Source organism: Choloepus didactylus, chromosome 8 (assembly GCF_015220235.1).
Source record: "Choloepus didactylus isolate mChoDid1 chromosome 8, mChoDid1.pri, whole genome shotgun sequence".
NCBI lineage: Eukaryota > Metazoa > Chordata > Mammalia > Pilosa > Megalonychidae > Choloepus > Choloepus didactylus.
The window spans coordinates 24,910,788-24,936,041 of record NC_051314.1 but is presented as its reverse complement, the minus strand read 5'-3'; the positions used below and the strand labels follow the sequence as shown (position 1 = coordinate 24,936,041).

The following is a 25,254-nucleotide window of genomic DNA, read 5'->3' as shown; positions in this document are numbered from 1 at the left end:
TCAGTCCTGCCACAGTTTGTCTCTGCCACTGCCCCACAAGTCCTTGGTATTGGTGTATGGCTCCTGAGACTTGCAAGTGGGCCCCTCTTCCAGGCTGTGCACCCCGGGTCCTCTGTTGAGGGATGACTGTGCTATGTCACAGGTGAGTGCCGTCCCCTCAGGGCATTTCTGGGCTGCTGGGCTGTGTAGGGAGGCTCCCAGTCTGCTGAAATGATGGCTGAATGGGGCTTTGTTAATTCACACTGCTCCACCTTCCCAACTCTGGGACAATCAGCTGAGGTTGCAGGGAAGGCTAATGTCCACGCCCAGTTTTGTGGTGTGTGCCTGTTATTTGAAGCCCTTCCGTCACACTGGGTTGTCTGGGGCAGCTCTGGGCTATGGGGCTGGCGATGGGCAGGAGTGTTTCCTGTCCACCAGGATGGTGGCTGTGAGCGGACACCTCCGTTTTCTTGGGATGTTGTGGTGTTTAGTGAATTTTCTCAGCCACTGAATTATTGCCTTTTGTCTCAGAGCTCTCTTAGTTCTGCTCTTGACTTGACGTGCCCAAATTGAAAGTCTTTGAAGCTTTCTGCATTGGGCTTCTTAGAGTAATTGTTTTAGAAAAAGAAAAAAGGATTAAAAAAAAAAAAAAAAAAAAGGGTCTTCCTCAGAGATCTAATGGGTTATTGAAATGCTAAGAGACAAAGCAACCAGGGCCATTAAGGAAAGGTCCACAGGGCAGAGAGATCAGCTTTTCTTCGGGATTTGCATATGCGCCTTAGGGCCTGAGCTCCGCCCTTCCCCTTTCTGTGTTCACCAGAACTCTAAAAATCCTCCCCTTTTATTTTGGAGTTTTTCGTGTTGTTTTTTTTTTTTCTATGCCTGTCTCCTCTCTTCTGGGCTGGCTGCTCACAGATTCTCTGGTGTCTGGTCTCTGTCTATCTATGGTTGGAGTCTGGATCAGTAGAATGAGTTTCCGATAAGAGCAGCCACTGCAGTTCTCCCTTCTCCCTCCCGGAGCTGACAGCCCCTCCTCCCAGGGGACCGAGCCCGGCAGGGAGGGGCGCGGGTCCCCCGGCCGCAAAAACCCACAGACTTCGCTGATCTCAGCAGTTCGACATCTTCATGAGTGTTGCATGAAGTATGCCCAAAGACAGACCGCTCTGCGGTGTCCAGTCCACGCAGCTCCTGGCCTTCCACCTACTTTCCTGGAGGAGCAACTAAAACACACAGCTCACCAGTCTGCCATCTTGCCCCGCCTCTTATTTGTTTGTTTTTAAACTCTGATAGAACAAATACATGGAGCTACTGTAAGGATTTGTGCTATAATTTGCTCACTTAAAAACAGTATGAAGGTAAAATGCCTTATCTAGCCTTTTCTGGTATGCTGTAAGAAAATATTAACTATAATAATTCTGACTTGTCTATCCAAGGTGACTTCAATGGCAAGGGGGGTTGAAATCAATCATTGTCACTTGCTTTTATTACATTGTTTCAAGTTAAATGATTTAAAAAACCCCTCTGTATCCTAAGACATGCTTTTGAAATATACTGTAGTTTCTATACATTTTTAAGAATGAGCAGTTTATGACCCTGGTTCATGGGTTGTTATTTTGTAGATTAAATGAGATAAAGCACATAAAATGGTTTATTTGGAGCTTGGCACATAGACCAGGAGTAAATGCTAGTGTTCTCCCTTAATCCCAGTGTTCTTTTCCTCACATTTTTAAATTCTTTGTTCCTTAAATCACATTGTTCTAGGGACCTTAGAATCAGATGAAACACTCAACTAAATAATCACCATTCAGGGAAAGTGTCCAATTTGCTTCTTAGAAGGGGCTCAAGGGAGCCTGCTGCGGTTGCCCACCAGTTCAGAGAAGACATGCCTTCTCCTAACCATAAAGAACCCACTAATCCTTTCACCTGAGTTGGCTTCAGTCTGGCATGGTCCAGAAACATGAGGCCTTCATTTATTTGTTTATTCAATAAGTATTCATAGCCGCCTCCTAAAGCAAAGTGCTGAGTAAGAATGTGAGCAAGAGCAGGAAGCATAAGAGTGCATGGCTCACTTCAGTAGGTGGCTTGGCATAGCTGGAGGTAAATATAGTCTCAGTTTTCTTTTTAACAAACAAGACAAAGCAAAACCTGAGTGGGATAAGGAGGACCTTCTAAGGGGAAGTTATGTGTTGGTGAAAATGTGTCACTTTTTTCAGGATTAGTCAGAATGGAGTAGGCATTTCTTTTGAAAGCCTGATAACTTCCTTTCAGGAATTGCCAAGTTGACTAATCCATTACCACAGGGCAATGGGTCCCAAACTTGGCTGCCCACTAGAATTGCCTGAGAAGCTTTAAAAAAAACTCACCAGGTCACACCCTTATGCTAATTACATCAGAATGTCTGAGGGTGGGAGCCTGCATCAGTATTTTTAAAATACTCTGAAACCACTGCCTTAGGGCAGAGTTCCGTTTTCTTCAGTTAAAACACACAGACATACACACAGATTTTGGGGCTGGTTGCTAATATTCCCTAACTTGTTCTAGTGTCACCCAATTAGGAAATCCCAGTTTGCTAAACCAATTAGCGTAGGTTACCAGGGCTGCACGAGCAGTAGATTTTTGCTTTGTCATTCTGACTCTGGCTGTTTGCCCGCTGGCTCAGAGAAGGGCGTGGCTTCTCGTGGCCATTAGGAGCCAGCAACCCTTTCACCTCAGTTTACTTCACTCAAGGTATTTGCATCGGAGCTGGAGGTGGCCAGACCTCTGAAGAGGAGCCTGATTGGGATCAAGTAAGCTCTGCATTAACAGAAAACTGACAGTGCTTCAAGCCTGTGTGTGTGAGCACATTGGGGACTGTTTGCTTGCAGGGGATGTGAGCATTGTGGCTGCCAGGTGCATTACAAATTCGGGGCAGGGGAGATATTTCAGGTGTGGCTGAGTATGGGGTTGAGGCTTTTCCAAGGCATGTGAGCTTCTGGGCAGCCTTCAGAGATAGAATTTTACGTCTCTGTTAAGGCTTCAGCATATGGTAGGTGAGACTGGCAGGCACCCTATTGGCTGATGGTTTCCTTGCTCTTCTCCTTTGTAGAGATGGCTTGCAGAATGTCATGAGATGGCTTGCAGAATGTCATGTCTTAAAATGTAGGTAAGGATCTGATAAGTAGACAGATCCCTCACAGCATTTAGAAAGTTATAGCTATGTCAGAATGCCTTTCCAAGGAATTCTTACGCATAATCCCCAGAAATCCCGAGAGGTTAGCAAAGCATATGTAATCTCCATATTTTTCATGTGGGGAAAGCAAGGTTCAGGGAGATCAGGTGACTTGCCCAGCTTGAACTAGGTTATTAAAAAGGGCTGCTAAGACTGGAACCCAGTGCTCATCTCATGGTGCTTTTCTCACGGTGTCAGGATAGTGGATAAGAGCATACATCTGAGCCACACCGCCTGGGTTTGAATCCTGGCTGTGTGGTTTACTAACTAGCTGTGTGATCTGGGTCAAATTATTAGTTTTTTTGTGTCTAAGTTTCTCTCTCTAAAATGGGCCTGATAATACCTATTTCAAAAGGCTGCTTTGAAGGTTAAATGTTAATTATGCAAAGCACTGTAGAAGTGTTAGCTGCTAGTAATTGTTATTTAATATACAGTGTAGTGTTTGATTTTTGCCTCATGAATGGGCCTGATGTCACTGTAACTGCAGATTCTATTTTTAATTCTATCACTGACTCATTCTCTGCATGAGTTCACCTGTCTGTAAACACGGACCATTAGTTCCTGATCTCATCTGGGATGTTGCTGTATTGCTTCAAACTTCTTAAATAAAGTACTCTAAGTGGGCAAAGTGTTCTTAATTTTGCCCAATGGTTTCAAATTTCAAGAAAACATAAGTTTCAAGAACATCTGGATAAAGCACATTTGGATAAAACCAAATTAAATTGGGAGGTGTTTTGTGAAAGCTGAGATAGTTACGTCGCGAGCTTCTCTTTTGAGGTTTTTCTGAATGTGGGTTTACTGGAAAAGTAGGGCGTTTAATTTTAGCAGAGACTTGCTATGATTTAACTCGGATGAAGCTCTGACGTTTATAGCTAGCCTTGAGGCCATGTTTTCAGCTAATGTGGTGATTTACCGGGTCCAGAATACACGCCAGATTGTAGGCTTTATTCCTTGTCAGAAATGTAGCAAGTCATGCTAACTTGCAAGGAAGTCAGTCACCCGCGTGGCCGGAGGGAACATAGTTAATTAACTGGAAAGCCCCGGGACGCGGAAGCCCCGCCCCGCGTTGCAGTTCCCGCCGCGGCCGTCTGAAGAAAGACCACGCTGACTCGAATCTGTTCTTTTGTGCCACAGAGGACGGGCAGGGACTTGAAAGAGCGTTCTCGGAACTGACCTCGGAAACCGAAGTACCTGTTGTGTTTGTAAAACGGAGAAAGATAGGCGGCCATGGTCAAACCTTGAAGGTAGGCGATATTAATGTTTTTTTTACCCTCCTAAACTAGGAATGAGCTGAAAGAGCCCATCAAGGTCGCGACTTTCCTTTTTAGAAAAAAAAAACAACAGGGTTTTTTTTTTTTTTCTTTTTAGAGAACGAACCTCTAAGCGAGCACAGCCTGAGGAAATGACAAAGAAACGCTTATAGTCTATCATGTTAATCTAAATTGATCAGACGATGGGTCAATTTCAGAACTGGGGAAGCTTGAAAAAGGAAACATGTAGACTGTTCTTACCTTTTAAGATAAGTTTTTAAAAGACCCCTTTCCCCTGGTCTTCCTTTCTTCTTCCCTCCCAGTAAATCTAAATAACTTAAAAATTTTTTAGACTCAGTTTAAGCTTCTGAATGTGAGTTATTTAGGGAAGTACTAAGAAAAGGGGGTCAGGAAATTCTTATCTTCAGTCAACAAGTTGGCCCCTGTCAGCTTGCTCTTTAATCCCTTAGGGGAGACTCAGAAACTCCAGGTTCTAGGAAAGCAATCAGGAAGTTCCTGGGGTGATACATTTCCCTTCAGGGGTCTTTTTTCTAGACTAGATCTAACAATTGGGTGGAAGAAAAGGAGAAAAATAAATCTTCCCTTTGGCTCGTGGCAAACGTGATGGAAATCTTCCCTTAGAACCATCCGCTGAGGAGGGTTGGACGGGTCATGCATGGCCTATGATATTGGAAGAGTGCTTGGAGGAGAATGACATGGTGAATGATGCTGTACATCATGTGAGTTTAAGAAATGGAACCCATACTTGATTATTGGGCTTCTTAGAAGAAAACTTGAGGCCTGTGTTAAATGTAAAAATGTATTTAGGTATTAGTGCCCTTAGAAAAGACATTAACAATTTACATTTTTCTTTATTACTTTTTTTGCTTCTAAAAGAATCCTATTTATCTTTTTGAAGAATGGGGAAATGGAGCCAGACTTCAAAGAATTAGCAAATGAATGGAAAATAATTAAAGGAAATAAAAAGACTTTAGCTTTGTTTAAAATATATTGTGTTCTCCACCTGTCATAAATTTGCATTTAGAGTTACATCAACATTTGATCCTCATATAATTCTACTGATGCTCCTGGTTTTAACAACAATGGGAGTAGAAAGATTCACGTTTTTATTAGCTTTGGAACCCACTTTATTGATATGAGCTGATGTTTTTAATGATCTGATGTTTTCAAATCCATGTGATTATATTTAATTTCAGATATTTAGTGAATGAAAAGCATGCCAGCAAGGCACACTTAAAACAACCAAAATAATCACTTGTCACATCTCTTAAGTAAATTTACCACTTCCTACTATGTATCATTTGATTTAGTTTTGTTTTTTTTGTAAGTGCCAAGAAATGGAAGATGAGACACAACAAAGTAAGGACTACTGGTTTGAAAGCTTTGTGGATTTCCAGCTTATTGTTGTACACATTTGGGACTAAATGGTGGGTTCTTAAAATCTTAAGGGAACATTGAATTTGAGTGGTGAATGCATTTATTCAGTGGAGAAGTGAGTGCTTATAGAAATAAGGGTTCTAATCCTAATGACCATGCATTTAAGGGAAAAAAAAAAAAATTTAAGGGTTTCAAACTTTTAATTGCAACATAAACCAACAGTAGAAGGGAGTTCTTTAAAATGCCCCCGTTTCCTTTCTCCTCTTTGTTTCTTCCCTTCATCTCACTTTCTCCTTTCCCCTCAATAAACAACAACAATAGCAGCAAAATCTACCTTGCTTTCATAGTGTACTGTAGAAGAGAGTAAGAATCCTGATGGAAGGAACCGGTGAGCCTAGATGACTACCTAAAGGATGAAGGCTTTAAAGAAATGTTTTTAAAAAGTGTAGACTATGGACCACCTGTGCAGAATCCCCTGGAGTGCTTGTTAAATTTGCATTCTGGGGCTTAACCCCAATTCTTCTTCAGTAAACCCTTGATAGCTAGGAATCTGCCTTTTTATTTTATTTTTTCTTAATCCCCCCTCAGATAATTCTTAGGAATATCAAGTTTGAGACTGCTTTCTTGTATAGGGTAGTTGGACCAAAATCATTTGATAAAAGAATTGGGGAAAACAAAGAAAGGAATATTCTTCAATACTCAAAAGCAAATGGTGATGCAAAAGGGGATTAACACTTCATACCTAAATAGAGAAATAGGTTATTATACTCTTTGTGGCCAGGGCTGGTATGTCCATGTATAAATTGGGAACTGGGGAGTGGCTAAATTCTAGGCACTGAATAGAGTTACACCTGCTCAAAGACATCTGACTTTCATAAATATCTTTGTTCTTAAGGGTACGATTGCAGTTTTCTTTTGGAAACCAGGATTTCAGTGTTTTGAAACCACTTGTATAAAATACCTGTTGGCGGTATTGAAAGGAAAAGCAAACTGAATGAGAAAGTACTTATTGGAACATTCAGCACCTGACAGAGTTACTAAGGTTATAGTCTTGTGAAATAAGACTAAAACTGGCAAGACAGGATTTGAGTAATTTCTTTAAGTGATAACAAGAGAGATGGCAGACACAAAGCAGTGTGTGATAACACATAAAGGAATTATGCAGACCTTTGGGAGAGCTCAGACAGGTTCTTGTGGGCTTGGTGGTCAGATGGTCCAGCCTGGGAAGGTAGACAAAGGCAGTTCTTTCAAACGTGATAATTGACTAAACATCAGGAAATGAATGGTAATGTAGTAACTCTCTCACCATTCCCTTTCATTCTCTATTCTACCAAAGTACCAAAATTGACAGAAAACTCAATTTATTTTGCTCTAGAAATATCTCAGTCCCTTATCCTCTGGGGATTAGTAGTGTTTTCTGCTTTGGGGCTGCTGAAGGTTGAAGCCTGAAGAGGTTTGAAGGACTGCGTTGAAGATGAGGGAAGTAAACGGGTTCTGTGGCTTACCTGAGAAGACTTTGGAATCTTTGGGATAAGGACTACCAAGATTTAAAGAGGAGTATTGTTAGAACTGAAAATTAATTTATCTGGTGCTGATTACAGTAACAGTTTTACTGGTTGTGAATCCATCTTGAGACCCAATACCCCCTCCTCCTACTTCAGTCAGTTGACAACACAGAACTCTTGTTTGCTCTTTATCTGTTCTATTCTGGTGGTCCAGGCTTCAAATTTTCTCTTGAGCCTTTCCTGTCTGTTCACTTGGGACCTGAGTGTTTCCACCATATCTGCCTCCTGCCTTTATTGACTTTTGCCCAGACTAATTTCAGGTACGCATTTCCTTTTGCCAAAAAAATTTAAGCAATTCTCACATCTGATCTCCACCTCCTTCCAGTCCATCTGCTGCCAGAGTCATCTTCCTGATTGTTACTTCTCTGCCCCCACATCTGTGTCCAGGAAAAAAGTGCACATTCCTTAGCTTGGTATTCTTTGCCCTCCAGGATCTGGCCCCAACCTGCTTTTCTGGTTATCTCCTGTTCTGCTCCCTCACTGACTGGAGGTTCTTGGGAATACTGACTGTTGTAGCTATGCTTCCTAAAATTTCCCACCTCTGTTTTGTTTTTTATTTCAATTCCTGACTTCTCTTCCTGCCCAACCACACTTTTCCAACTCCCTACATATTTGGAGTTCAAGGCCAGATTTGGCCACTCCTTCCCTCTGTGCACTTCCACAAAACCATATCTCTGGAAAAGGAGGAATCCTGGCAATGATAATTGTTTTGGCTTGCATGTCAAGAGTGGAGATCTAGTATTATTGGTCCTGTGTATTTAGTAAAGTTTAACAGATGTCTATGTGAACATGCCTATTAATGATAGTAGCTGTCATTTACTGAATGCCTGGTATGTGTAGATTCTTTTCAACTTAGTAGGCAAATCCTTACAACAGTCCAGTGAAGAAAGTGTTTTGTCTATTTTTACAGCTGAGAAAATGGAGGCCCTGAGAACTTGGCAGCATGCCCAGGATTAGGCAGGTAGTTAAGAGGCAGAGCCAGGATTGGAACCCAGACCTGTCTGCCTGCAAAGGGCATTCTGGGGTACTCACTCTTTCGGTATTCGGCTTTGTTTTACTGCTCTTGGGATACATGCCTGATCTCCTTGCTGTGAGTGTGTGCTCATGATTCAGGGCTGAGCCCATGTGAGTCTTGGTATTCCTAGCATAGTGTTGGTACAGAGGAGGCATTCATTCATTAGATGCTTGCTGAATTGCACAGCATTCTTCTACCTGCTAAATTGCAAATTCTTTTAGGACAAGAATGATCTATTTTTTTTATCTTCTGTGTTCTTTTTAATACCTAGTAGGCATTCAGTAAATATTTGTTGAATGAATGGATTATGGTAGGACCAGAGGAGAAGACTTAAGTGCGTGGAAAATCTAAAAGGTGTCTGATTTTATTTAAGGTGGCTGTCTTTATAAGACACCAAGTTCTAAGTTGTTTAGAAGAGATTCAGCATAGCGTATTGGAAATCACAGTTCAAAATTTTAAAATGCTATACGACAGCACCATTGTCTGTACGTAGGTCATTTGGGAAGAAAGTCACATTATGTCTATTTTGCTACCATTTGTTGAGCATCTTTTTCTTGACATTGGGTTAGGTACCGTATGTGTTATTGTTCGGTTTGCTAGAGCTGCTGTTATGCAAAATACCAAAAATGGATTGGCTTTTATAAAGGGGATTTATTAGGTTACAAATTGACAGTTCTAAGCCATAAAAGTGTCCAAACTAAGGCATCAACAAGAGGATATCTTCACTGAAGAATGTCTGATGGTGTCCAGAACACCTCTGTCAGTTGGGAAGGCACATGGCTGATGTCTGCAAGTTTCTTACAAGTGAGGAAACTGAAACTTTGGAAAAAAAGGTGGAAACTAATAAATTAAAAAGTTTTTGATTTGCACCCAACCTCCAGAGCTGAGTTACTTCAACTCTGCCACTTTTCAGAGCCACATACCCAGTACTTCCCCCCTAGTCTTTCTATCAAAATGATGCTCTTGGTCTTTGCTGACTTGTAAGTTGTTCCAAGAGAGTTGGTAGCTGGCTCTGATTGTAACCTGAAAGATGCTATTCTCTTCACTCCTGTTTATATTAATTCTTGAGGCTTGGCAAGTCAGCCAGCACTAGGTTTTCTGAAGTGTCAGTTAAGTGTATGACTTTTGACCACAGAGCAAGGCGTGTGTTTTATGTACTCTGAAGTATTTTAGTGTGGGAGTCCAAATTATTTTGTGGGACCTGACTTCCATTTTATCTTTTACTTCATTAATAATTATGCCATCTTATTTGAATAGAATAGTGATTCAGAGACTCTTGGCTCCTGGACTTGAAAGAATCTGCTGAAATCCAAGAACTATTCATGAGGGAAATGTACATACCCACAAAATTTTGCACATAATTCCTGACTCTTTGTGGGCACCTTCTAAAATTTCTGGTAGAAAGAGTGACCCTTCAGAGTACTGTTTCATTAGCTGAACCTTCATAGCTTTTTTATTTTGTTATATGGTTATTTCCTTTCAACTGGTATTTGTTACAGTGGGATATATTCCTGTATTCCTCTTTATGGATTTAACCTTTAAATATTTTTCTATTCCTAAAGCAACATCCAAGGATTTTATAAATTTTTTTCTTTTTAATGTCTCACATTTACTGAACATTTTGCTATCTTTTGGATAGTTTAAGATTTATCAAGACCTACTCAAAGGTGAAAACATTGTGTCAGATCCATTACATAATTCTTATTCAGTATTTATGGTAACTTTATGATGTAAGTAGCAGTATTCCCATCTTAAAAATGAGGACATTGGAGGTTGAGAGGTTAAGTAATCTGCTTAAGATAGCACTAGTAGCTGATAGACCAGGTTGGAACCCAGGTTTGTTTCCTCCTACTGTCTGTGGTCTTTTCAGAAATTCATTTTAAAACAGATTATCTGCCTTGGTCATAGCAAAATTTACCTTTAATACCAAAAAAAAAAAAAACAAAACAAAGCAAAAATAGATACACACATAACCTTAAGGAAAATTAAGATGAGAGAGAGAATATACCTGACAAACAAAACTAGGAGTTTTACCACATTTCTTCAGAGTTCAATATTAAACAGACACCTTGACTGATGAGGGGAGAAATGCTGCTATGAAAGAAGAAACAGAAAGGCTTAGGGATGTGGTAAGAGCAGGATAGGTATATCTGGTTAGAGTAGGGGATTCAAAACTTAACTGGTTCCTGGCTTTGGTTCAAAAGAATCTCTTCAAACCCATTTGTTACAAGTTAGTTCCGCAATCAAAACTCCACTGGAAAAGATAGTGGACCCTATCTGAGTTCTTTTCTTATGTGGCCAGGAAGACCTGTCATCCTTACCATCATGTTTGTGTTAAGTACTATGGGTTGTGGGAAAGAGCTTAAGAATGCTTGTAATTGGTGAATTAGAACTCTTAAAAAAAAAAAAAAAGGACTGCTAAATAATATAGGAGAAAAGACTGAAGAAAAGAAGAAGGGACATGGAGGTCCACGTTAAGCCCTGGGCCCCAACTCCTAAAAGGACAGGAGGGAGAAGGCTGGGAGTTAAATTACCCTTGGGCATTACTCCAGTTGTGTCTCAGGTTGACTAAACTAGTCTTATTGCATAAAGAAGGTAGGTCTTATGTCTTATAAGTACCAGTGCACTTCTGCTTTCTGTTCCCAGTGAGAAAAGTTTAGCAGTATAACTTGAAATTATGTATGCTTCCTTTTTAAGCTGCATTTAAATACTTGTCGTAATCAGACCATAGGTTAGAAAATCACAACTTCTTATTCTTTGGGGAAATTAGTTTATTAGTATTTAAAAGATCACATATAAACAAATAGGGCATCTTTGGAAAAAATAAAATAGTAATTCTTTAACACTAGTATAACTTCATTTTAATGTTTTTTTCCCTTGTTTTCATGTATGCATATTTTGACATGGTTGCAAATATAGTTGTTCATTTTCATTATAAAACAATACCTTTATATCTGATAGAAGTTTTAAAAAGGCAAAATGTAAAAATCTAGGTGGTAGGAAGTTAAGATGTATATACCAAAAAGTGGATATATATACCAAAAAGTGAATGCATATGAGTAAAGAGCAGAAGAGAACATGGGAAAATGAGCACAGTTCATGTAAGGGATGTGTGTGAATCCTTAGTTTGCACCTAAAGTTAACATTGCTGTTTAGCCAGTGTCCTATTTTCTGCAGAAGGTAAATTACTTTTTGTTTACTTGTAAACTTAACACATGGGCAAACTGTCAAGGGGATAAAAATGGTGCAAGTATTGGAGAGAAGATTAAGCCATTTAGTGATTTTGATGTTCACAAGGGTAGAAATCTTACTCTTTAAATTATTAGGAGAAAATCACTAGACTTGAGATTGCTTTACTTTGAGGCAATGTCTAAAACCATGTACTGTAAAGGCAGTCTGTAATGCAAGTATGACTTTCTGAAGATGATCTAAGTTGCATGTTACTAAGGTTCCTGCCCCTTAGGGGCAGGACTTAGCATAGAATGAAAGCACTGGACATCAAAATTTATTCATAATGCTTGCCTTGATGTGTTTTGTGCCTCTGGGAAAGTTGTGTGGGCTGTTATCTCCTGAGAAATCCCTATAAATGGTATTACTAATACTTTATAAGTAGGTTGGGAGAGTTAATTTATTTTTTCTAAAACATTTTGCCATTTTAGATGAAAGGCTCTGTATGAAGCAAATTGGTGTAAGCCTGTTTCCCTTCCACTAAGCCCAGGAAAAAATAAATACCTAGTGTTGGAAGGTTGGCTTGTCTTTTGGAGATCTTTCATAAACTGCTTTTATTGACGATAAAGTGGTTATCAGAAGGAAAGAGTCCTCAACTCCCAAGAAAATGGCCAATAGCAAACTTTTTTGCGTTTTGGGTCTTGGGATTCTTAACTGTATGTTTTCATGTAAGATTTAAAATAGATTTAAATATTCTGTAACTGTCAGACTTAGTGAAAACATGGCTCTTTAAAATGATCCTGGTTTCACATTTGTTAGTGTCTTATTTTTCCTATATTGCAGAGAGGGGATGAGGTTGACTTGTTATAAAAACAATCGAATTTTACTTTCATTGTGTAGGATCTATTCTGCTAATCTGTGAGCTTGATCTTTGCTGCCAAATAACTTCCAGTAGGTCCTGGAACAAATTTTTAATCTACATTCATTTATTCATTCAGTGCCTGTTTGAGTGCCTTCAGGTGAAAAGCGCTATGCTTGGGAGGTTTAAAACCCAAGTTTTTGCTTTTGAGAAGCCAATAGAGATGGATAATGTATATTCAAAAGTAACTGTTATACATGCTGTTTTTGAAAAATGCATATTTCTTTCTGATTTACCTCTACTTAAAAAAATAATTGTGGACAAATAGTGGCATCATAAGGATTTTGCTGGTCATGTATTTGCATGAAACTTTATGCTAATACTCTAAGAAAAATGAACCAGTCTCGATGCACAGGAAGGAAGTTAATTTATTTCCTGGTGCCTTGAAGCCCATGATGACAGGTGCAGTGTGGTTCGTCTTTTTTTTTAAACCCTGAGGGGCACCTGTTCTGGTCATTAAAACGCTTTGTATCGCGTGAGTTGAGAGTGTGTATGACCTCTTTAAAAACGAAATGAATTCCTTCCCAACGTTACCTTTACTTTAATATTTGTGTGACTGATGAGCCGAGCCCCTTCTCCAACTGTAAGCGAATTTCCAGTGACTCCATTGAACTAGTGGGTGAATTTTCCACTGCAGATTCGTCACCCAGTTTACAGCATCTGCTTTCATATCCTTATAACAGATTGTGTTTAAAATCCTGTCTTTCCTCAGCTTTTAGGGTACAGATTTATAACCTAGTCAGTTGGGAAGTTTCCAAATAAACCGCTCTTTCTCAGAGGACCTTAACCTACACCATTCTTTCACCGTTGGGTGGTGGAGAACCAAAAATTACTTAGTAGTGCGCTCCCTTCCTCCTCCCCCCCACCCCCAAACCTCATTACCGCGCATGCGCTTGCCCCGCTACCCATGGGCACTCCCATCCCCATCTTAGAACTTGTGTTGGGATAAATGGTGGGGGATTTTACTTTTCCGGGCTTGCGAAGATAATTAACAAAATTTACATTTGTAAGAAATGAATTCCAAGCTGCCACCTTGCAAATGAACCTTGAGAGGCGGCCTCTTTGAAAATTGGGGTCTGCATTTCACTGTTCTTGGCCTCACAAGCATTTTATAATCGAGTCAGACTTTTATTTCTCAAAAACAAAAACAAAAACAAAAAACCTTGTAATCGCAAGAAAGAAAAACGTAGGTCGACCTGAGTGCACTATATATCAGCGGATGTTTTAAAGAGCGGGACCTTCTTTCCCTCTCAGATTTTGCCATAACACTGTGGAAAGGAGTTTCTTTACAAGATAGGTTACACTTGTCACTAACGCTAAGCTAATACCCATCCCTGGAGCAGGTGTTAATCAAATACCCATTGTTGCGTGGCATGCAGCGCGCGGCCGCGGGCTTGCTCGCCAGCGCGGGGGCGGGGCCGTAGCCGTGGCCGGCTGCTAGTGCGCATGGGCGGGCGTCCTCTTTGGCTTCTACTGCGTGCTTCAGTTTACGCCGCGGTCTGAGACGTTAGGAAGGCGGTTAGCTCAACACCATCGGTAGCTGACATGTCTGATGAAAAAGGTTCCCCGAGGGGAGACGAAGAGAAAGGAGAGAAGCCAGCTCTGCCCATCACCTGTAGTGAGTACACTGTGAAGCAGGCGGCGGCGGAGGAACCGATGAAGGTGGAGGATGTAGTGGCGGCTTACGACTGCTCTGACAACTTCAGCCATGGGGAAGCAGGGGTACACCGAAACCTAAGGCTTGCAGAGGACGAAGAAAAGTGTCGGAATATCCGCAGGCAGTACCGGCAGCTCATCTATAATGTCCAACAGAATCGTGATGACATAGTGAACACAGCGAGCGACTCCTTAACCGAAGCTCTTCAAGAGGCCAATGTCCTGTTTGATGGAGTGTGCCGAACAAGAGAAGCAGCCCTTGATGCCCAGTTTCTTGTTTTAGCTTCTGATGTGGGTAAAGAAAAGGCAAAGCAGTTAAACTCTGATATAAGCTTTTTTAATCAAGTAGCGTTTTGTGACTTTCTATTTATATTTGTGGGTCTAAATTGGATGGAAGATGAACATGATGAGCTGAGTGATTGTGATGATATTATAGCACTTTCCTTTTGGGAGACGGTACAAAAGGAAGCAACATCCTGGATATTGCAAGCCGAAACGTTCCATTTCATTTTTGGTTCTTTCAAGCAAGAGCCTTCTGCACGAAAGTCACGTCTTGAACATCAGAAAAAAGCTCACAAAATGGAAGAAAATGGGGATATGCCGACAAAGTTGAAGAAGTTGGACCTGAGTAGTAATCAAGAAGCCACAGAAAAAGAAGTAGAAAGAATCCTAGGCTTGTTGCAAACCTACTTTCGAAAGTATCCTGATAGTCCTGTGTCCTATTTTGAATTTGTGATTGATCCAAACTCTTTTTCTCGCACTGTGGAGAATATATTTTATGTTTCTTTCATTATAAGGGATGGTTTTGCAAGAATAAGGCTTGACCAAGACAGGTTGCCAGTATTAGAGCCAATTAATATTGACCAAATGGGAGAGGGAAACGATAGCATTTCCAACGGCAGGAAACAAGGAGTTATATCTTTGAGTTTACAAGACTGGAAAAATATTGTGGCAACTTTTGAGATTTCAGAGGCTATGATTACAAACTCATAGTAAAGATTTTTTTGCTTGGGGTAGAGTGTGTTTTTGTTTTTTCTTAAATATCTCAAAATGGAGAGTAAAATCAAAATAGAAGCACATACTGTATGTCTTCTAAAGTGGGAAAAAATTTTTTCAAGAATATCAGAAACTTTTACTCTGTAGTGTATTTTTCTTGGTAGTTTATAAGATTGTCATGATCTTATGAAAGAAAATTCACTGGCGTTTTCATGGTGAAATGTTAAATACCCTTTAAGACTGTATTATTGAAAATAAGTTCTGCATTTAATAAATTAAAAGGTATTAGATAATGCAGAAAATCAACTATGATGCTCTGTGATACCTGCTTTGCTGCTTCTGTTATTGGGAGCTAAGGGGGTATAATGGGCTCCTTAACTAGGTTGGGGAGGAGGGGGAGAATGGATGAGAAAAATGGGTAGTCAAGGAAGGCTATATATAAACAGTTAATATGCATCCTTAGGGGCAATTGCCATGCTTCATTGCATAGAGGATACAGTAAGATCCATATTTCAGACAGTTTCTCCTGTGACTGAACTCAACAAAAAGTAGAGTATCTGTACTATAGAAGGGAAGGCATCAACTAAGTGTTTGAAAGGTGTGTAGGAATTGGTCACAGAAGACGGGAAAGGCATTCCAGGAAGGGAAATAATGAGGGCAAACATGAAAGTTATAGCACAAGAGAACTGTAAGATTTCTAGGAAAATTACTCCATTTTATTTCTAAGCTGGGCAAAAATATCCTCATCCATTAGTATCCTCAGAGATTAGATTAAAAGATATTTTTGTCGTGTTTCTTCAGACAAAATCTTTGACTTTCCAGTTACAGGTTTTATCTACTTAGTTTCTTCTCAGAGGACGTCTAGTTTTCTTTGTAATTTCTGCTGATGCACAGAGTGCCATTTACAGTCAGTGATGTTTCATCATGTAACAGCCTTGTTCCAATTTAATTCTGCGTCTCTTAAAAGAATTTTAAATGCTTGGAACCCAAACTGTTCCTTTTTAAGCTAAAATATATGATTTATCTCAGTGTTCTTTATTGTAAAGCCATAGAGGCTTTTTTGGTTGTTGTTTGTAGTTGTTTAAGATATAAATTACAACCTTGTTTGGAGGGTATTGCTGAAAATTTGGTTGATTAAGAAAACTGTTTTTGAAGGTACAGTGAGCATGTCATAAGCTTCTTTCCCTGATCTCTGTTGGAGCACAGTATTTGGTAGGTGTAGAACTTTGTCGTTACATGTCTATTTGGCAAGTATAAATTTATCTTATGCATACAGTAAAGTTTTAAAATTATTCTAAAGTTCAGTGTGGTACAGGGAAGGAAAATCCAAAGATTAAATGAATGACACCAAGATTGGAGAAGGGGAGGGTGTGTTTTGTGTGTGTGGCAGGGGTAGGGGTGGAGGAGGTGTGGTTCTTCACCAGAAATAATGGGGATTTTTGGCAAAAGTAGAACTTTGTCATGAAATTCTGCCATTTATTCTTTAAAGTAGTGATTCCTTTCACGTGAAGGATTGCTAACCCTTCCTGGTCTCTGTCACCCCTTGATTTAACAGTCATGGAAGTATCATTTTGTCTTACTGATCCCTCACTTCATGTTTTTACCAACCAAATTCCTTGGATTTTCCAGAGACCGGCTGTTTGGGGAAAAGGTGCTCTTAGAATAACAAAGTGACCCTGCCCCAGTTCTTTACTCACTACCAGATTGCTCTGTTCATTGCCTTAGGATCTTTACTGGGAGGTTTTGACATTTACTGATGACTAAAACCATTTAATAGAGAATTTAAAGATTTGGGGGGAGGTAATTTTTTGGGTCTTCACTGAAGTTCCCTGCTGGCTTCTATTTTTACTGGTTATCATGAGACACATGGGTTGTCTCATCACTTTGAAATTATAGTGACTGCTTTCTTTGAAGAAAAAGGAAAATTAATCAATTGAGAGATGAGAATTCAGTTAAAGAGATTAGGGGTGAACTAAACTGCAAATCTGCTGGTTTTCCACTAATAGTGTGGCTTAAGTCTTGGAGATTCAATGAAATAAACAGTTTTAGAGAATATTAGGTTTTGTTTTTTTCTTTTTTTTTTTAGCTAGAATTTTAAAGAGAACTGCTTTCTATTCAAAGGATCTGGGATTGCATCCTGACTCTATATCATTCTAGTTATGGACTTTAATTGTTTAACCTGGTAAGCCTCTAGTTTTCTTTTTTATCTGCAACATGGAAATAATACCTATCAGTATGGATTAAATTAGAAGTTAAACTTAAAACATGACAAATACTTTGAAATGTGAATTAGTGGGTATGATATAGTAGGAAGAGCAAGAGATTTATAATTATATAGCTTTGGCTTCAATGCTTGACTCATAGGCAAGTTTCATAATCTTTTAAGGGTCTTCATATTGTCATATATGAAATGGAAATGATATGTGCTTTGGAAGACTTTATCTAGAAGATTAAATGTGATAATGTAAATAAACACAGTATCTGGTTCATTGTGGGCACTCATGTTGGTGCCCCATGCTCTAAATCTGGTCAGCAAATCTCATGGTTCCATGTCCTTCTATGGTGACCATGTCTCTGTAATGGTTCATTCGCTTTCTTTTTAGTCTAGGCATGACTTCCTTGTTGTCTTACCCCTTGCCTTTGTTATGGAGAATCCATTGGAATTGGCACGTTGTTACTAAAATATTTTGAGTGCCCACTGTGCTAGGTACTGTTCCTAGGCACTGGTGATAAAGTGAACAGAAAGTTGCCCATCTCATGGAATTTATATTTTAGAGGATGTGTTAGTTTCCTGTTGCTGCTGTAACAAATTACCACAAACCTAGGGCTTGAAACAACACAAATTTATTATTTAACAGTTTTGGAGGTCAGAAGTTTAAAAGCTGTCTCATTTGGCTAAGATGAAGATGTCAGCAGGGCTAGTCATTCTGAAATCTCTGAGGGGAGAAATCTGTTTCCTTACCTTTTTAGATTCTGGGGGTTGAGGCCACCTGCCTTCCTAGGCTCCCTTTCTCACACCACTGCAGCCTCTTGCTTCTGTTGTCACACATCTCCTCTTCTGTTGTCTACTGTATTCAAATCTTCCTTTTCCTCCTTCTTATAAGGACACTTGTGATTACACTGAGCCCAAGGGATAGTCTAGGATAATGTCTCCCTCAGGGTACTTACTCACATTTGCAAAGTCCTTTTTATCACATAAGGCAAACCTTTCATAGGTTCTGGGATTCAGACTTTGACATCTTTTGGGGGCCATTATTCTCTCTGCCACAGAGTGGGAGACAGTATTCCTCTTGACATTGATTGCTCAAAGAAAAACTGATTGGTTAATGGTGGAGATATTACATCAGCGAGGTAAGGGAAGGCCTCTGGGAGGAGGCATTTGAAATGAAATTTTTAAAATTATAAGTCATTTACTAGAATATTAGTTACAGAGTAGGTATTAAGTGTTACCTTGGCTCTAGATATTTTGGGCACATACTAGCTGAAGGCTTAGATACCTGGTTGGTCATGCTGATAATCACCTTCCTTAATTTTCCTCGGAGGAGGATCAAGTGGCATCTCTACTTTCCTGATCAAGAAGATGGTTCTTTGATTTGCACTCATCTCTGTATTACTGTGGATATTTTCCATCTAGCATCACCTGTTACCATTGATTTGGCATTTCCTTAATTAGGGGTTGGCAAATTTTTTTCTATAAAAAGCTAGATGGCAAATATTTTAGCCCTTGTGGAAGGTATGGTCTCTGTTGCAACTGACTGGCACTGCTGCTGTTGTGCAGCCACAGACAGTAAGGAAATGGGTGTGGCTGTGTTCCAATAAAATTATGTATGGTTACTGAAATTTGAATTTTGTATGATTTTCATGTGTCATGAAATATTCTTTGAATTAACCCCTCTACCCCCTACCACCATTTAAAAATATAAGAACCATTCTTGGCTCAGGCTGTTAAAAAACAGGCCTACCGGGTTTGTTCTGCAGGCTGTCGTTTGCCAACCCCTGTCATAGTTCCAGGACCTAGTCAATTATAGAAAACATGTAATTTTTAAAATCTTCATTTAGCTTTATTGCTTTACTGGTCCATAATCATCCAAAGCAAGACGGTGTGGAGGCACAGTTCCCCTGGATACTGCAGCATAAGCCAGCAATATAGCAGATTTCAAAGGAAGCAAACAGACCTGGTATAGGTTATATAATCACTGCTGGGTTTGTAGTTCTTGTTTTTTGATAGCTCAGACATGATTGTATGACATGGAAAGTCAGGCTGTTTATTTGCACATGAGGTGTAAAATCTCAATGAAATTTAAGAAATTTGGATGTGAAGGAAACAAATTCTATAGCTGTGGCTGTAAATCTATCTGCTGTTTGGCTCCTTTCCCCATCAGAAACCTAAACTTCCAATTACCATTCATTTTAACATCCACTTTGCTGAGCCATACATTAGTACTGTATTGAATGCTCTCTGTGTGATAACACTATACTAAGCATTTACATGGATTATCTTGTTTAATTCACAAAAGCATGTTTTATCCCCTTTAGTTTTGTAAATAAGAAACCTGAGGCAGGAGAATTGAAGCAGCTTATCCAAGATGACATTTAAACTGGGAAAGTCAGGTTGATTTGGACTAAATCTAAGCTCCTAACCTACTGTTTTTATACCCTTTGCTACTTTCCAAAGTGTTTTCAACATTTTTATTTTTATGGATGAAAAAACTGAAGCCCAGCTGTACATAGAGTCGGAACTAGAACGTAGGTCTTTTTCTCTAAAAATATTTTTGAATGTCTCGTATATGCACAGTTGGTGTAGGGGAATGCAGAAATGAAAGATAGGGTCCCTGTCCTTGTAGGGGTGATTGGACCATGTGATGGTGGTGGTGGGAGCTCAGAGGAGTACTTCCCCATCCAGTGGTGATGGGGAGGGGCTGTAAATAAGGCTTCCAGTTAAATCTTGAAGGACAAGAAGAAGGTAGGGTGAGCAATCTGCTCATTGTCCTGATGTGCTATTGTAATTGCAGGAAAGAACAGGAAACTGCTGTTTGGAAAACTTTAGGGAGACTTAATCAAGAAGTGTTCCTTGTGTTGTGGTCTTAGATTATTGGTAAGAGAATTTCCCCTACCCTGCCAAGGGAATGCTTTAGAAAGGATCAGGTGTTTCTGTACATTGAATAAAAGTAATGTAACGTCATGCCATTTTGTCTATATACCAGAGCAGGATTTGATGGGGCAAGAGCATTTCAGGAGCATGTGTGGGGGCTGGGGATGGGTGGGGTGGTTGGTGGAAGGGAGCAGGGGTCATCCGGAAAACACGTTTCGGAGCTTCATGACTTGATCTCAGGCAGGTTTCTTCTGGAAGAATTAGTAACTTTAAAGGGGCTTTTTTTTCATACCAGCCACTGTGCTAACATGTATAATCTGATTTATACTCAGCAGTTTGGAGAGATGCAGGGGTATATTAACTACATTTTACAAGATGAGAAAACTGAGGCTCCTAAGGATTAGGTGATTAGCCCAAGTCACGTAGACTAGAAAGTGATGGAGCAAGTATTTTAACCAAGTGCATTTTGACTCCAGAGTCTGTGTACAATGGTAGGAAAAACTGGTACAACTCTGTGGCCAAAGGATATCAATCTTTTTTTTTTTTTTTTATTGGGGGGTGGTGTGTGACAGGGAGAGGGAGTAAAAGTTGCTTATTCTAATTTTAAAGACGTCTGCCACACTTGAATTGCTTTAGTATTGTGCCCTTTTTTGGGAATCTGGAGCAGTGTTTTACTGGGGGTGGCGTTGCTGTGAGAGGCAAATGGAAGAATATTCAGCATACAAGTCTGGTGAACAATGTGGCAAACATCTGCAGGTGAGGTGTATGTATCTACACTTATAGCAGTAGTTTTCAAAGCATGGTTTGGCTTGTTCCTTTGTGGGCCCTGAGACCGTTTCAGGAGGTCTTTGAGGTCAAAATTATATGATTTGCCTTTTTCATTCTCATTCTCTTACAAGCCTACAGTGGAATTTTCCAGAAGCTATGATAGGTGATGTTGAAACTGATTGATTGTAGAAATCAGTATGAGTGGTCTGTATAAGCCAGACATTAAAGAGCATTGGAAAAATGTAAAACAATGCAACTCACTAATTTAAAAAATATTTTTTCATAAAAATATTTAACATGTAATGAGTATATTAGATTTTGTAACATATAAATTTCTTCTTAGTTTTAATTTCTTACATGGTAAATATGAATAGATAAAATCCACATTACCAGAAGTTCTTTGAGATCCTTAGTAATTTAAGAGTGTCAAGAGATACTAAGACCAAAAAGTTTGAGAACCCCTGTCCTTACATCCACCACTAGAGTCAGCAGTCACTATTTCTAGCAATTGTGGTGGAGGAGGAGGGTGCTGGCATTTTTCCCTGTCCACCCCAACTCTGTGCTCCCTTCTTGCACTATCTGGGGGAGCTGTCTTCTTCTTGACTATCTTTTTTTATATTTGAGGTGAAATAACACTTACCGGAAGCTGAATGATAGCAATTTCACAGTTGATAAGTTGGATTTATATCTAAAAACATACTGTTGTTTCTGGGGTCAGCTGAATGTTTCAGTTGTCTGTCTTCTTAGTGTCTGTCCTATCTGTGGTAGTCTTAGTTTACTCATTGTACTTCACAGAGTTAAAAATGTCCAGGCTCACTCAGAGCTTTCTTTGTATAATCTGTGTGCTGGTTGATATATTTAGACTTTAAGCTAGAACCATAAGAACCCAGGTTTGATACAGAATTTCAGTAAAGAACAGATTATAAGCATTATTAGGGAGGGAGTATGTGGCTTTTCAGCATGATGATGCATTTTCTTTTGTTCTAGTAAACATGTTGTGGGGAATGAGGTTACAAGAATCGGTGGTTTTCATTTATAATTCATAACCAATGATTGTGCTCTGTCACTGTGCTAAGAACAGTGTGGATAAAATGACACTGAGATTAAAAATGATTGTATTATATTTTTGCAGAGTATCTAGCTGCATTTATTAACTCTTTTAAGCCACCAAGTTAGCCTCATGCTCTTTGAGACAAAGTAGGGAGTGATGTTTATTTATCTGGAGCTTATATTGATCTGAATGGCTATTACCAAATTGTTTTTCCCCCCACAGTGCCTTGTATTGAAGGAGGAGCCTTTGCCATAATGCCAGTTGGTGAATATTGGCTGTGTTTACCAGTCTCTCATGTTAGACCTTTTGTGCATACTGTCAGGGTGATGCCGTCTTGGTCCCATTGTTGCTGGTTTCCAGGTGCTCTCCCTTTGGTCCCTGAACCACCCGGTGCACCCGCCGTGCTGCCAAGGGGCAGCCACAATGCTGTGCTCCCTTCTCATCCCTCCACTGCACCCCTTTCCACATCCCAAGCACCTTATTCTTCTGTTGACCCCACGCTCTGCCTTTCACCCTCTACACCTGATGGTAGGCAGGAGAGAAATGTGAAGTCTAGGCTGGTAAGTTTGGGGGGTTTTTTGGTTGTTAAGGTTAAGACTTGATTTTAAAAGAGTATTTTATTGTGCTTGTTAACAACTTTCCCATTCATTATCTGTTACCAGACTGTTAATAATAGATAATAAATATATCCAGCAAACAGAATTGCTAGTCAAAATGAACTGTAACTAATGTGTATAAAAACTAGTAAAATGAAATCATAAATTAAAAGTCTAGAACCTAAATTATGAAACCTGTTAAGTGTTAAATACATGGAAATTAAATATATATATAATATAGGTGACTTCATGCCTATGCAGATTAAAGAAATGAACTTTGAATTAACAGAGTTGTGCTTATTTCAAATGCCTTGCAGAAGCAGCAAGTTACATTTAACTTTTCTTACAGGTCAATGAATGATTTTGTTCTGAAATTCTAGATATTATGCCTCAGTTAAACAGTATGTTCTTTTAAAATTAATTTAAAACCTATTTTAAAAATTTTAGGATAAAGGACTGATGATCAAGTTTAATTTAGGTCTAACTGGATTTTGTTGGGTGGTTAGGACCTTTCCTCTGTAAAAATGCTATATGAACATTTCAGAGTAGTTAGTAGTGATGTGAAAAGTCATTAGGACCCAGTCCTTAAGTGGTCATAACCTAAAAGAAAAGCAAGTTTATCAATCACTGTGTGAAGGAGGGTTGACATTCAAACATTTTTTCTTTGAAAATTTTTTATTCTTTTCCTTAAAGAAAGGCTCCCTCACAGAGCTTTTTAAGTTAAATTGTTTTCCCTTCCATTGTGCTTCTTTAGGCTTATCAGGAGGGCAGGCTTCAAAAGCTACTAAAAATGAATGGCTCTGATGATCTTCTGGAGTCCTATGACTATGATCTCATCATCATTGGAGGCGGCTCAGGAGGACTGGCAGCTGCTAAGGCAAGGCTCCTTGTGTTGTGCTTATCTGGATTATGGTTAGAACATTGACATTCCTGACAGCTAAGTTCTCCAAACTCTGGAATTTGTGTGACCCACTGGTGTGGCATTTTGCACATTAACTTGGGCAGAACATGTTGAGGGACCACTTTTATGTTCTTTATATAAAATTACCAAGCCCAGTATTTCAAGACACATTTTCATTCATTTTAAGTTTGGTTGATTTTTAAAGAACAATAGGGGTGTTATATGGGAATGATGGTTTGAAATGAAACAAGTATAGTTCCTTATAAGCGTTAGACCATTTCTCTATTCACAACCTCTCATTCTCAATAGAAGGATGGCAAGAAGTTAGATTTCTTACGCTTAGATTTGCCTCCTTTGTCTAAGAGGTGATTTAAGAGAACAACCACTAATTGACCTATAGGCAATAGAGAAGACAAGGCATAAATAAAGGAGGTTGGGAGCAAAGCTCCTGGCCTCAAGCTAATGGGAGGAAGCAAGCCACCTTGAATGAAAAAACGGTTTCCATTTGTGGGGCCCTTGGACCTGTCACCCTCACCTGACAGTCTTTTAAAAGCTGAAGTGACTATACTTTTTCCTAAGGTGTAGCTTGTGGTGAATGATTAAAGGTAGATTCAAATAAAGCTGTCCAAATTGGTAGCAGGCCAAATAAAAAATAATTAGTGAATGTTATTTGTCTAGCATTAATCAGTGCTTTGTTGAAAGTGACTCATAAATAATACATAAATTATTTTACTATTGTGACTGTTTTTGAGGGACATACAGACTCAGTCTTTTCAAATAACCTTTGGAAATTTAGTTGCCCAATACACAGAGCCTATTCTCTGAGAAGGATAAAGGATGCTCTGAAAGATGAACTTCTGATTATTATCTTCACTACCCTAAAAATGAAAATTTGGAAACCTCAAAGATACCAACTTTTTCATGGACTTCTTGCATAAAAATTTCACGAAATCTGACAATTTCAGAAGAAAAACTCCAATTAGATAAGACTTTAAAGTATTTTTTAAAATACTACCTTTTGCAATAGAGATTGAATCAAGGTCTAGAGACAGTCAGCAAACCTGTTTTACCTTCTACTTGCTACTTGCTTGGCAGTGGCCACTTTTTTTGGATTATTGCTATATCTGTTCCTGTTTGAGTGGAACTGTGCAAGAGATTTCTAAGGTTTCCGACTGGTTCTGACAATTTCACATCTGTTATCTGCATATTCTTTAAAGCTGTCCTTGCCGCTATCTTTAAGTGTCTTCTTCATTTTTATCCTGTAGTTTCAGTAGTCATTATGGCATGTGAAATTTTGAGGTATTAACAACCACTTATGTTTTAGGCCTTATAGCTCAATAAAAACAACACGCATTTTTAATAGCCTGTTTCCATCTATCATGTTAACCTTTCCAACTCATTTTAACATATTAAACTTAATACTTTTATTTTCTAGGAGGCAGCCAAATACGACAAGAAGGTGATGGTCCTGGATTTTGTCACTCCAACTCCTCTTGGAACTAGATGGGGTAAATATTTTAGAATTGAATTTGTAGAAACAGGTTTTTCCCTGGCCCTGGTCTACATAGATCCTACAACCTAAATTATAAATTAAATTAAAAAAATAAAATATCACATATTTCTTTCATTTGCATCAATTTAAAAGGGACTAAGGTTAAATTCTGAAAATTTGGGTTCTTTGGCAAAGTTAAG

General features: G+C 39.2%; 2 protein-coding genes across 7 annotated transcripts in view; both read left to right on the top strand.

The window, feature by feature from the left end:
• TXNRD1 (thioredoxin reductase 1) overlaps positions 1-25,254 on the top strand; it is a 155,317-nt gene that overhangs the window by 80,381 nt on the left and 49,682 nt on the right. For 3 of the 6 annotated variants that reach the window (XM_037848323.1, XM_037848322.1, XM_037848320.1), the window contains 3 exons: positions 4,322-4,431; positions 23,416-23,538; positions 24,998-25,070. In XM_037848323.1, coding sequence (XP_037704251.1) covers positions 4,322-4,431; positions 23,416-23,538; positions 24,998-25,070 — 306 coding nt within the window. Of the gene's footprint in view, positions 1-2,626; positions 2,766-4,321; positions 4,432-4,555; positions 4,707-20,844; positions 22,626-23,415; positions 23,539-24,997; positions 25,071-25,254 lie in introns of those variants that run through there. The other 3 variants (XM_037848325.1, XM_037848326.1, XM_037848321.1) reach the window with 3 other exon arrangements.
• EID3 (EP300 interacting inhibitor of differentiation 3) lies at positions 9,158-20,396 on the top strand. Its single transcript, XM_037848327.1, has one exon. It carries the CDS (start codon positions 14,048-14,050, stop codon positions 15,149-15,151), a length of 1,104 nt encoding a protein of 367 aa, XP_037704255.1. The 5' UTR covers positions 9,158-14,047; the 3' UTR covers positions 15,152-20,396.

Bases quoted from the DNA above. Each gene is read 5' to 3' on its own strand.
- EID3 (XM_037848327.1), top strand. From the start codon at position 14,048: ATGTCTGATGAAAAAGGTTCCCCGAGGGGAGACGAAGAGAAAGGAGAG.